A 14,516-nucleotide genomic window follows, 5' to 3' on the forward strand; every position below is an offset into this window, starting at 1 on the left:
TAAAAATGATCAAATTCAAGTCGTGTTTTTAGGATTAAATAGAAAAATAATTTTGATTTGGTTAAAAACGAATTACCAGATCGAAATATTATCCAATGTATTTTTATAACTTTTTTGGTGATTGGAAAATGAAATTATATAACTGTATAATTTTTCTTAAATTTGAAGAACGTGTGAAAACATGATTTATCATCATTATTATCTTAAATTTTTAATTCATTTATTTTGAATGATTTAAAACAATAGAATTATATGCAGTGAAGAAGTAAATCTTCAATATAGCGTCTATATAGCGATGAAGTAATCTAAAATCTAAATACTCGCACTAGAAAGTTCTTAACTAACGTGATCAATTTTATGGTTTGGATTCGCTGGTTTAAGAAGGTTATTATATCAAGATGCTCCAGAAATTGAAGAAAATACGAAATAATATATCAAAGTATACAATGTACAAATAAAAATCAATTAGCAATTTAATTTTAAATTTTCAATTAAACTTAAACTTTTATAAATGCTAAACGAAATTTTGAAAAATGAAATTTAAATAGAATTAATTATTACATAAAATTATTATGTATATTTTCTTTACAACATTTTCCTAAAAATCTAAAATAATGACGAGATTGATCATTCATGATATTTTAACTTACAATACCCTTAATTACTTCCTATTAATCTTATCTTTGACTGAAATTTCTTATTATTACTTTTCTATTATTATTACTATTTACTATTACTACTATTTATTATTATTATTACTATTTACTATTTACTATTATTACTTTTTTATTATTACTTTTCACAATACTTAAACTATTTGTTATTCTCATTATTCTGTTATATACATAATTATTATCTATAATTCTTCATTATATCTTCTTATCCTCATTATCTTCTTATTAATAAATTGTAAATAAAAAATTCTCTCAATTATTAAAGAATAAAAAATCTTTTATTTCAAATATAAATTTGTTAATTTGCAGAATCATAGCTCGTTGCTTTCTCAATATATACGTCCGTGAGAATTTCTCTCTGCAAAAGTTATCGTTTTCATAACTCATCCTGTTCAAAGAGGGTGGTTCACACTAGGGGTTGACCGACCAATGAAAATATGTCCCTGTTACGAGAGGATCAACAAGGATTAACTGGAAGATTTAGAATTGTCTTCAGGCCAGTGCTCACTAAACATCTAATCCGAAAATATGATTATCTTTCTATGAAAATATTAGTACCTCCTAATAATATTTTTTCATTTTATTTTAAATATTTATTCATTATTATTAATTTTTTTTAAAAATTGTTTTTCTTAAAAGTTGTATTGCAAAACATAAAAAAAAAAACAAGAACAATTTCTATATTTTCCCTGTATTTTCATTCATGAGGAAATTTAATTTCATCCCATGTCACTGCTGTTTACGGTAGAAAGTTTTCGTTTCATTTCACAATTTATTTTTATGTATCATGTATCACTCAAAAAATAAAGGAAAATATTAATTGATATCTCACTCGTCGAATAGAGATATTGTTAGAATTTTTAAGCATTTTATATAATATTAAAATTATGTAAAAATCTTATTTTGGATATTCCTATCATAGGCAACTTTTTATATTTTCTTTTCATAAAATTATTATTCGTTTTATTTTTGTAATTTATTTTTAATATAATTTTTAATATCAATATTGATAAAATATAAGAAACATAAAAATTTAAGAAAATGAAATTATTCAATGAAATTCTGAATGCATGCAGTTACTTGGAATTGTTCTTATCGCATTCTTAAGCTGTACAATGACAGACGCATGGTTTATTTTTATAAGAGTCACTAACCATAACATCCGCTGTAATTCTAATTACAAATATCTCTCAGGACACAACAATAGTAATGTCTATATTGATCAGAGCTGTTCGCGAAAAATGCAGCATTACATTAATTTCAAACATTATATGTTTGTTAATATTATATATATTCCTATATTCTTCTATCAATATATTTTTATCAAATCCAAAAACTGAAAACATTCAATAAGCCAAAAGAAAAAGAAAAATGTTTTGGCAATATGAAAATATCAATAATGAAATGTAATTACTTAATTTAAATTAAGTACAATAAAATGCAAATTCCGTCAATTAAAATCGTAAAATTTAAAAGAAAGAAAAACTTATTTCGTCGCGATTAATTGTCTCTTATCAACTATCTTTTGTTTCTATAAAACATAATTCGGATAAGACTTTTGATAATTGACATTAGATAAAGCCTTTGATAATCGAGAGCCAGATTGATCGAGATCATGATTAATTGCAAATGGGTTAATCAAGATCCTTCTATAACTCTCTCTGTAACTGACTCTGTAACTATGATTGTATTTCTTAACATAATGTGCTGTTTATTGATGAATTTTTTATTCATAACAGCGTTCGATGAATATTGTTGTAAATATAGTCTAAAAACATGACTAGATTAATTAATATCAAATTAATGTATAAAGCATGAAATAATATTCATTATGAATTTAGATTACAAGTTTAAAAGAGCAGCTTTTTTATCTAACAACGACTACATAAATTTCATAAAAGAGATTCTCATAATTTTAGTTGAAAAATTCCAATATTTCGTGAAGAAGAAAATTGTCAGATAAAAACTCCTTTTGATTAATTTAAAAAGTTCTTAAATTAAAAAAAAAATGTAATTCTTCTTATGTAATTCCTTTTCAATATTAAATCAGACGTGAATGAATTTATATTGTATAATGATACCATGTGTAATAAAAAATATTATATTACTTTGATAGAATCCTACAATAATATCCATATTATAGATAGATAGATTTTTACATTACATATTTTCATTCTATAGTAAATTACATTTATTAATATTTTTTATTCTCGAAATGAAATTTATTTCATGTTATATTTAATTTTCGTTTTATAATAAATTATATTTATTATAAAACGATGATATTATATCAATATCTCAATGTAATTAAAGAAATGCATCGAATTAGTTTTGATACAAATTTTCATTTTAAAACAAATTATATTTAATTAATATTGTTTATCTCGTAATAAAATTTGTTATAAAACGATTTAAGACTAACTAATAAATGTTAATTAAATTACAAATAACACGAAAATATCGAATTATGATCTTATTTGTAAATAAGATTTCCATTGCTAACTTTTTCCATACTGTAATAATCTAGATAGTCAAGACTTCGAAATTCAAATACGGTGAAATACAAAGAAAGATATGTTTTCGCTACATAGCTTCACCATTAGTTTATAGTTCCCAAAGGGTTAGGAAGGGTTGCGCATCGCACTTATAAGGGCTAGTAACAGAGAGTTGGACAATGTCGCGCTACGAAGGGTAGCTAGCTTCAAGTTATAATTGCTATATGTTAACCAACAGTAGGGAAGGTAGACTGGTAGGAAAGATAGACTGGTAGAGAAGATAGGCTGGTAGGGAAGGTAGAGAAACATTCCTCGCATATGTGATGTATTTTTTGATATTATATTTATCACTGGTAAGTTATATTGAAATTATAAAAAAATTAATAAAAATTTGTAATTGAACAATAATTTTTATAAAAGATGTAACACAATATACTTTTAAAATATTTTTTTAATTTAATATATTAAAAAATATTTAAAAATATAATTAAATTATATTTTTTATTATTTTTAAATATATTTTTTATATTTTTAATTTTATTTATATAAAAATAATATAAAATATTTCTTTATATAGAAGATTAATTATTTTTGTTCATATTTTTATAAAATTTTTCCAATCTTTCCAACCAATTTTCCCATGCTAATTGTAAAGTATCGTCTTTCAATTCATGAACACTTGCAGGTTCTCCATTTGTATAACCAACAATAACTAATCCTTTATGTATCTATCAATGCAATTGTGTATAATTGTAATGATTTTTTATACATTATTTCTAATAATTCTAAATAATTACCTTAAATGAATATTTATTTGAAGCATTTACAGCTCCAATATAAGCAGCAAGTTGTACAGGTGCATCAAAAGTTGAAGCAAGCGATGCCTTTTTTTTATCTGATTTTTTCCAATCAATTAAATATATCTCATCTCTAATCAATAATAGTAATATAATAATAAATATATTAAATTAAAATTTTGTAGCAGATTATATTTCTCTTATAATGGCAAAGCAAATTTTTTATTATACCTATAAGAAGCAATACAGTCTACAATGCCTTTGTATCTTAACATTGGATGCATTATATTTTCTTCAAGTGCGTAAGTTGTTTGTATATCATTTAATATTGACTCTACACTAAAATATACTGATTTAATAGAAGGTGGAATTATAGTTTCTTCATATGATAATACACTTTTGATAACAGAATGAAATAATTTACCATTATTCAATAGATCTATAAATATATAACAATCATTACGTTATATAAAAATCTTGATTATATGAAAAATGTTATACCTTTACGATATGTATCAAAATATGTTTCTCCATATGTATCAATTATATTTTTCTTCCACCTTTCTAAAATAGCCTTAACTTCCAAAGACATAGTTTCATTAAGAATATTCGTTACACTTGGAATTTTCAAGTCTCTATTATTCTCAACACATTGTATACCACAATTTTCTATTGTTTCAGAACCAAAAATGGAAAATGATTTTAAATTTTCCATAATTCTAAACTTATTTATAGTTTTTATTTCATTTATTTTTGGTTTTTCTGATAATTCCAAATCTTCTTTTTCTTTTACTTGTACAATTTTCTTATCTTTTTTGTGTTTAAGCACTTTATAAACAATATTCTTTTTAGATATTTGATTTGACTGCGTTTCACATATAGAATTATTATCTAGTTTAGAAGTTTCTTCTGTTGTTTCAACTATTTTATTTTGTTTCTTAATATTTAAATTATTCACATATTTAGTTGAAAATTTTTCTTTCTTAATGTTAAATTTTAAAACTATTGTATATTTTGCACTTTGTTTAATTTTCAATCGAATCATATTAAATTAAATTTATAATATTATAAAAATATAACAAAAACACTCTTTTCTTATGATTATCACGTTTTCCTAATAATTATTGAGCAACCATTTGTAAGAAAATAAAGATTTAGTTCAATTTCATTGACTTGTTATGCCATCTATTGACAATCCTGTTATCTAACACTAACACTTTTTTCAGTCGATAATAAAATTTTATATTAAAAATTGCCAATAAAAATTCATTTGCTACATATTTAATAGAAGCTTTTTTTATAGAATAAAAAATATTTATATATTAAAAATAAAATTACATTTATTACATTTATTTTAATTGTCTATATATGTATATAAATATATGTATATTTTAATTGTCTGTATATGTAAAATATAACTAGCTTAAAAAAACATATAAATAAATATATATATTATTTATTTTACATATGTAATTACTATATGAGACACATCATTTATTCTATAAATTATTTTTTCTGCCCGAAAAATTAAATTTAAAATTAAAAATACATATACATTTTTTAAAATTACATATATATTTATTTCAATTGAAATACTATAATTTTAAATTATTTTTGGATGGATGATCTGCGTACTTTTAGGAAGAAGAACCATCATAGAATTCCAATAACCACATATTACCACCAATGAACGTAAAACGTGACCGTAATTTATCAGGTTTTACACGGTTCAGTACGTTTTAGCTCACAGTTGCAATTTCAGAGTTAATCACTTATCAAGTTACAGGGCATCATTCTAATGATGTGAAGATACTATCCTCTTCATTGATTTTGTATAATAACTTCGTTCACTATCTTTCGCAATCAAATATTTAATAATATCTATCATTTAATAATATCAAAACTTTAAGAAACTTGTTCGCTTTTTTTGATTATATTCTATTTGCGCAATCAAAATGTTGTAATTATTATTTACGTAAAAAAAAAAAAAAAGTTGATAAAATCAACCATTTATATCTTTCACTTTTAAATTCCGAGGCACTAGGTAATATCATTTATTAAAACTGAGCATAATTCATAAAAAATAGCAATAAATTAAAAAAATATTGCATAATTGAAGTGCATAAAATTAGTGCATATATTGTGTAAAAAGTTTTTTATGAAATTTTAAATTAATAAAATATTTTTTTCTTTTTCCTTATATCTTTCCTTATATCTTATTATCTTTCTACTAAATTTTAAAATATATGTATTATATCTCAATCAAATATTTAAAAACTGTTTTTTATTAAAAATATCCTTTATAAAATGGCTTCTGTGAGATAAGTTTTAAAGACATTGAAGATACGATAAATGATAGATTTAATAATTATCTTACAACATTGTAATAGAAAGTATTTATGATTGCAAATGGTGATATATTGAAGGTTGATACATTAGATTTATTCATCAATGTTATAAATACTAGAATTGATCGTATTTAAAAATTTAATGATGCTTTCAGGTGATGACCCACATATTAAATTGTAGGACATCTCTAAGAAGATAATATCTAGGATCAAATTTCAATTTAGAAAAGACATCTAACAGTACAAACAAATAAATAGTTCTTACCACAAATAGTATAAAAATATTTTATTTTCGCAATTTTACTAGCGATCGATATAATTTTTATTTTTTAATATACGGAGAACAATTTTATATTATATATTATTTATGTCAATTTAATAATTTTTAATAATATATAAATTTATGTAAAAACCTAATATAACTACATACGATCGTTTATTTAAATATATATTTTTGATAAATGTTTAAATATATAGATACATTTGTATTATTTAGAATATAATTATAGGAGGAAATGCATAAAATGTAATATCTAAATGCACAAAATATAATCTTATTTTTATGTAATAATGCAACTGAAAACTATCCCTATAATACGTTGTAACGGTGAAAGTTACACAGTGAAATTTGAGAAGTATGGAAAATACGATCTAACATCTCTTATTGATTGTCACTCATCGTATCAATTTAATCAACAGAAAAAAAAATCACTATGATAACATGTGAAAGAAGCGCATCCGCTTTCGATGCATCTATAAACAATTAACTACAAATATCATGAAGAGCAATATAAGCGTGATATTTTATGAATCTAAATGCAAAAGATGTTACACATTGTAATACAAAACTATAACTAAAAAAAAATATACCTATAAAAATTATTAATTATTTATAATATATATAATGATGTTAGACCTTAATAAATTAACTAAGATCTGTATCTTATGGCAAATTCTGGCCTAATTTAATTGACTACATCATATATGAAAAAATTCTTATTAAGCAAATATAGATTGTTTAGATCGGTCTGGAACAAATTAATTATTTTTAATTTTTTAAATCCTAAGACATTCAAAATATCTAGAAGATTCTTATCTTCTTCTCATCTTTAAGAAGTTATATTTTTTCTGTATATAAAACTAAAAGAAATATGTTCACAATCTTATATCACATTTGTATATTGAGAAAGAAAAATAATCGTAACGATCTCCCTACTTAAAAATTTGCCTGTAAAAAAATATTGTTTCTATACTTGATGAAACGATTGCTTCGATTTCAATTGATAAAATCAGAAAGAACATAAATTATTATTTCTTTTTTTTATACGAATAACATTTGATTTTATTATATCTATTATTAATCTTTACAATTCATATATTTTTTCCAACTGAGTTAACGGCAATATTAATATTACCATAACGATAAATTTGCGGTGAAAAATTTTCATGACAAGGTAGTGACAGTATACACGTTAGAAAGGCGCGTAGACACGCATACATGCACGTAATCTAACTTCACCGGGATGCGATACCGCAAGGAAAAGATTCCAGTGGTATAAAAGGGGATGTGTTCTGTGCAGACTGCATTAGTTTCAATTGCGAACAACCCATCGTTACGATACAGTAATATTACAACAAGCAACATGAAATTCTTCGTAAGTAATTCGATTTATTCTATTATGTGCTTCTAATTACATTGTGTTTGTTTCATTTTAAATGATGGATATAGAATGATATAGCAATTGATTCAAAATTTATTTTCTTTCTACAATTTGTTTAATTTTTTTCCCCTATATTTTATTCTCAAATATTAATTGAAATATATATCTTTAATTTGTTTCATTCTACATTTTTATCGTTGTTCAATAATAATTGTTGTCGAATAATTCAATTATTTTATTTTTCATGGATAAACCGAATTTATAAAAAATTTTTATATAAAAAACTATCATAAGATTTGAAGATTTTAATCTTTTTTAAAAATATATATAATATCCGTAAAAGATTAGTTTTTTTTTTTAATTTTTTGTATATAATTACACAAAATGCATTTTTCTCTGAATTCAAAACTTTTGATTTAATTTTAACATCAAAACATAGTATAATTACTTTATTATGAAATATAGTTATAAATTGGTTGCAGATAATTCTTGCTATCATTGCCCTGGTGTCTCCTTTATATGCTCAATCCGAAGAAAAAGTAATTGAGAAAAGAGGTATATATAGTGGCATTGGTTTGGGTTATGCAGGCCATGGAGGAGGTAATTAATTAAAAAACTTATATCTATTTTTGCATATTTTAATTTTTATAATTCTAATTTTCATTTTTAAGATAGTAGAATTTATTTAATTATTGTAAAGTTATCAATTTTTACAATATTAAACCAGGAACATTGTGTCAATATGATTCATGTTAATTTTATTTTGTTGTTAATTATAGGTTTAGCGTATAGCGCACCAATAATCACCAAATCTATTCATATCCCTACTGTTCGACTTGGGTATGGTGGATATGGTGCATACGGTGGATATGGACACTCTGGAGGATATGGATGGTGAAAAATTTGAATTGTTCTAAATTTTATCCATTGGTATTGGTATCTTTGTAATATATTATTATAATATTGCATTATTGTAATTGTAAAACTATTGTAATTTTAAAACTTTTGTAATATTGAAAAGAGTTTTTAATATGCAAAATAAATTTAATATTTTTTAATAAGTATTACTATTAATTTCCTTTTCTGCTTATATGCATATATACAATAGTCTTAATTAAGAATAAATTTAAATAAAATATTTTTAAGTAAAATATTTGTTATTCTAATGAAACTAATTTAAAAGTCTCTGAAATTCTAATGTATGTAAAAAATGAAATATTTCTATTAATTTTTTTAATAAATAATTGGTTTGTGTCCGATATAAAGATAATGCAGAAATGAACTTTATCCACTATCATATTTACACGTGTGACTACCAACTTCTATATTTCGTCACTAGATAGAGTCGTAAAAATGTCTAGTTGCATTCACTAAATTTGTTTACTTATTAATAAAAAATTAAATCAAATTATGAATTTCTTGGCTAGAAGTGTAGCGAATGCAGCTAGATCTTGGCTTGCAAATTCAGTTGAAGGTAAAATTAATTATTGTGTTAGTGAAATGAAATGAAATGAAATTATTATTTGTATCGTATCGTACCTAACCTATAATTTAATCTTTATAAGTACAAAATATCGTCATTTTTTTTTATTTATAAACAATAATTTACATTTTTTATTATTATAATCCCATACATATTTGATAAAAATTGATTTATAATATTTATGATAGATAATTTTTGTTGTCAGCGATAAATCATTAAATTTTAGTAAAATAATTTCGATTCTTAATCGCGATTTCAACGAATTATTTAATAAATAATTATAACTAATTGTAAATAGTTATATCTAATAAAAGATACATATTCATTTTACAGCAAGCAAATCACAATTAACTAGATTATGTGCAAATCCTGGAATTCAAGGTATTTATTTTTCTTAATAACAAAATTTCAGTTAGTAATTTTTCAAGTAAATTTAATAAATTTCATGTTTTTACAGGAACTGTACTCAACACTACTAATTCCTATATTAGAAATCTGATGCAAGGTAAGACATATGTATCTTAATATCAATATTATACTAATATATTTCTTACCTACAAGTTAAAAACAAAATGGAACGTATCTATACATCATACATAAAAGTAAGAAATATAATTATAATTAGAATAAAATATTAGAAATATTAGAAATATTCAATTGTAATATTATTATAAAAGATTTTTCCAAATATTAAAAAACAGTTAAAAATAATCAATATATTCAGAATGTTTTCCAAAAGAAAAAAGCTAGGATTGCTTTGACAAACAAGAACCATCAATGACCCATTTACGTGAAATCGCACGAACCTTGATGGTCATTGTTTGCGTTTCCCATAAGTGTAACAAGACCGGACAATTCCATAGGAATTCGAGTGATGTCTCGAATTTCCGTAAGCCTTTTCCGACAGATCAGTATCTCTCGTTTCTCAACAGAGTAAAAAGGGGTGGTCGTTCTAAAAGAGAACCATGATTTTCTTCCTGCATTATTCGTTCGCGAAAATGCACATGGGCTTGCAAAAGCGCATGCAGCGCTTTACCTCTTTGATCCCCAAAAATAGAAAAAAAGAAAGAGAGAGAGAGAGAGAAAATGGAGATTTCAAAAATGCAAAAAAGGATCTCCGGCTACTTCGCAAGAAAGGACACAAATGGGAGAGAAAGCAGGCATTTCCTCGAGCAACAGTGAAAATCGCTGAGAATCGAAGGGGGTGACGTGTCCATTTGTGGTTGACCAGTTGTCAGAAATGATTCTGTGAAGGGTACAGTCTGCAGTAAGACTGTTATCCGAATTTTCTCAATTTTCATGATGCCACAATGGACCATTCGTGAGACCAATTTCATTCTCGATCATCAGGAATGATAATATCGTTGCATTTGTTTTTTTTTTCATTCGAATAAAGTTCTATGTAAATTTTTTATTGAACTTGTATTTCAGAGAGTAAATATAACTTTTTTATTCATTTCATTATTATGTTATTGTGGAAACGATCTATATTTAAAATTTTATGAATTATTTAAAAAAAAATTTTTTAATTTCAAAGTTAAAATATATTTATAATTGATATAATAATTACGAATAAATTTTTAATTTAAAAAGTTTCACAATAAAATAATAAAAAATGTAAAAAATAAAATAAAAAAAAGACAAGCTTGAATTAGCTTTAAGTTCTTTTTTCTAATACAAGGAAAATCTTTGATTGTCTATCTATTCTATGATGTATATCACATTTTACGCAATCGAGTATAAATACTATAAAATCCACTGTAAATCTGACAAGTTATTCATTCAAAATATTACCATTATCCATTCCAGATTACCAGCAATGTTTATTCTTCAAGCGAGACCTGCTAATCAGCTCCTAATTACGTCAAATTTTCGTTCTATTCATACAATGATCGCAACTTAAGATAAGCCGCGGATTTATTCTGAGCTAGTGTTATAGCTGCATGTCTACGCTGTAAAGGCGTAACCGGCACGTCGAAAATTTTCGCAATGTAATCTTGCGTATTGATCTTCGAGAAAAAGGGGTTGCCTTCCATGCATAATAGGTTCTGCTGGTCTCTGCCTTAGTTAAGTCCGAGTTAGGTAGGATTAGCAGCGACAGGCTTGGACATCTGTCGTATTGACGAGCAGTGGTCAGTTAGATCTCAAAATGAACAACAATGGCCAGAGTCTCGACTAACAAACCTTAGACTGCTATGACCCACCAAGGGAATATCACAAAATTGTCATGTCATCCTCAACATTTCACTTGAACTATGAATTTCGTTGAATACATCGTTATGGATTGCAATTCTCTTTCACACAATCGATTATTTATATTTATGGTGATTTTAGAAGATTTTTGCTGTTAGTTTGAAAATAGTTGGAAAATTTTAGTAGCTATTTTATAGCTTTTAATAGCAATTTTTGAAAATTAATCTTGTATACTTTTAAGAAATCGATTTCTTATTATTTTTTCTTCCATATTAGCTAATCTTAATCTAAAAATAATTAAATAAATGCAACGAAAAGATGTTTGTTTACTATGTTTTGCAAATTTTTGCAATTTTATATAAATTTCACTGTTCACTTTCAAGTCACACGATCTTATGAATCGTGAACTTTTTGTGCAAAGATGGGTGGACCTTAGTTCGTAACAATGTTTCTAAATAAGCTTATACACGCTCGAGCGAAAAAGGACTTGACGAGCGGTTTGCAGATGTCAAGCGGCCATCATATTTGATATTCCAAAAACCCTCTTTTCCTTCAGTTCGTAAGATTATTTGCGAAAGAGTTTTCAGTTTCTTGGTACCGTTACCACGCAGTAAGTCTCCTATTTTTCTTGATCGTTCATAATGGTTTTGACTAAAATACCATCATCCTTGGGGACTATTTTCTTATCGAACTCCTGTCATGTTTTGCAATCTTTTTTTCTCACGCTATTCACGCAATTTTCCTGAAAAGAATTCTGTTTTGAAATCTGTTTTGAAGTGTTTCTTCGAAAGAAACAATGCAACAATTTTTGGAAAATTATTTCTGAAGAAATTTTATTTAAATTTTGAATATATTATTCTTAAATTATTTTTTTAAATTTTATTTAGAATTATTTCTAAAGAAATTATGTCAAAATTTTTAGAAATTTATTCTTTAAGAAACGGCATCGAAAATTTATTCTTTCATGTTTTTTTGTTGATTGTATTTAATAAAATTATAAATTTAATAGAATTGTTTCTCATTTTCATTTCATATAATCCATCTACTCAATATCTTCTAATTTATCGAAATCGAGTTAGTTAAAGAATCATGTCTCAGGCATGAAGAGTAATTAGATCGGGTCGTGGTTAGGTAATCGAAGAATTTCCATTCACTAGATTATTATTTTTCTTTTATGGACATATACGACTCAAAAATGAAAGTATCATGACTTTAATTGCACTAAAGCTGTTTCTTTTATTTTCTTTCTTTTTATTCTGTTTAAACATTCTTAAGAATCAAATGTGTTTCTTCCTGTGTATAATTTAAGACTAATGATTCTTCTTTATTTGATAACTAAATATTCTTGCTTTTAGTAGTTAACAAGGAAATGTAAAGTTTAAAAAAAAAGTAAAGTTATTTGAAGAACAGGAGAAAAAAATGTATTTGAGATAAATAAAGTAAAAAGATTTTTGAAAAATTATTCCAGAAGAAATCAAAATTTTAGAAAATTATATCAAAATAAAAAAAAAATGTATTTCTTCCCTAGACAAATTTTCTAAATTATTTTTATGAATAATAATGTAATTAAGTTATCACTTTATTATTTTATCATATATATTTATTTAAATCAGGCTTTATGCAAATAAGATTAGGAACAACGTTGAAGAGATTGCATGAGAAAGGAGCATATAAAAAGAGTAGGAAGAAGAAAAATCCATTGAATGGGAAACCATTCGCAAAAGGCGTGGTGATAAAAACAGTAATCAGAAAACCAAAGAAACCGAATTCTGCGAATAGAAAATGCGTCCTCGTTCGCCTATCAACCGGCAGAGAAATGGTTGCTTTTGTCCCAGGTGAGTATAATTTATAATGAATGTTTTAATGAAAATGAAATGTACAAAGAGAAAGAAAAAAAGAAAAATACTTAACGTATCTAGTACAATAAAATTATTGATCATATTCTAGGGGAAGGTCACAATCTTCAAGAGCATAATATTGTGCTATGCCAACCGGGAAGAGTGAAAGATACTCCTGGTGTTAAGATCAGATGTGTTCGTGGGAAATTCGATCTACCCCACGTAATGAAGAAAACTGTTTAATTATAGAATTTATTGAATCTTTTGAAGTTTATATAATTAAATATTATTATATAAAGTTTCTCCCTTTAAATGTTATTATATTGTAATCTCTGAAATGATCTAAGGAGAATGTTATTAAAACAATTATTAAAACAATTCATAATTTTAATATTAATAAATATTCTAAGTGAGATATGTAACCAGAACCATTTTGTATAAAATAATAATTTTAACAAAAATTGATTTAAATGATATTATTCTATAATATCACATTAATTTTATTCTTTTTATTTATACGATGAATTTTATATTAATATTTCTTTCAAAAAATTAAATGATGACACTTTAATTCACACAAATACCGAAATGCGAAATTTATCCGAATCAATTTTCATTAAAATTATTACTTAGAATCAAATGTCTTATTTTAATCCGAGATATTTAAGAAATCTTTCAGGATACCGTCATGAATTCGATCAACGACCAATGCAAGGGGTTCCTCCTCGAGGTCACGCTTTTCGGATTTAGCGGCCCACAAATTGCGGCCTTTTGACACACATTTTCGAAACGCTATTTCCCCACCGTGCGTTTACCGTTAGCTAGGCCATGCGTCCTCCTCCGAGACGAGCAAACGTGGACACAATGTGTATTCTACTATATCGGGATGTCACAATGCAGAAAGGGTCGTGTAGCCCCTTCTTTCGACGTTATTACGGAAGGGTTGGTCTGCTCCTGCATCTGCACTCTGCATCCACCCACGCGGCCACTGGCTATTGGCCATATGACATGCTGACCAACATCCCAA

General features: G+C 25.2%; 3 protein-coding genes across 3 annotated transcripts; 2 read left to right on the top strand and 1 right to left on the bottom strand.

Annotated features, from left to right (window-relative positions):
* Positions 1-3,486: 3,486 nt before the first annotated feature.
* LOC107994603 (mitochondrial genome maintenance exonuclease 1-like) lies at positions 3,487-5,122 on the bottom strand. The gene is made up of 4 exons (XM_017051593.3): positions 4,468-5,122; positions 4,198-4,405; positions 3,967-4,099; positions 3,487-3,897 (listed from the first exon to the last, which is right to left on the bottom strand). The coding sequence occupies exons 1-4, from the start codon at positions 5,009-5,011 to the stop codon at positions 3,751-3,753; spliced, it is 1,032 nt and encodes a 343-aa protein (XP_016907082.2). The 5' UTR covers positions 5,012-5,122; the 3' UTR covers positions 3,487-3,750.
* A 2,697-nt stretch (positions 5,123-7,819) lies between these two features.
* On the top strand, positions 7,820-9,036 carry LOC107994606 (cuticle protein 64-like). The gene is made up of 3 exons (XM_017051596.3): positions 7,820-7,969; positions 8,458-8,575; positions 8,755-9,036. Exons 1-3 carry the CDS (start codon positions 7,880-7,882, stop codon positions 8,871-8,873), a joined length of 327 nt encoding a protein of 108 aa, XP_016907085.1. The 5' UTR covers positions 7,820-7,879; the 3' UTR covers positions 8,874-9,036.
* Positions 9,037-9,291: 255 nt separating this feature from the next.
* On the top strand, positions 9,292-13,911 carry LOC107994607 (small ribosomal subunit protein uS12m). The gene is made up of 5 exons (XM_017051597.3): positions 9,292-9,449; positions 9,792-9,839; positions 9,916-9,963; positions 13,265-13,486; positions 13,599-13,911. Exons 1-5 carry the CDS (start codon positions 9,386-9,388, stop codon positions 13,730-13,732), a joined length of 516 nt encoding a protein of 171 aa, XP_016907086.1. The 5' UTR covers positions 9,292-9,385; the 3' UTR covers positions 13,733-13,911.
* The last annotated feature ends 605 nt before the right edge of the window (positions 13,912-14,516 follow it).

The sequence above is a fragment of the Apis cerana genome, linkage group LG10, assembly GCF_029169275.1.
Source record: "Apis cerana isolate GH-2021 linkage group LG10, AcerK_1.0, whole genome shotgun sequence".
Classification (NCBI taxonomy): Eukaryota; Metazoa; Arthropoda; class Insecta; order Hymenoptera; family Apidae; genus Apis; species Apis cerana.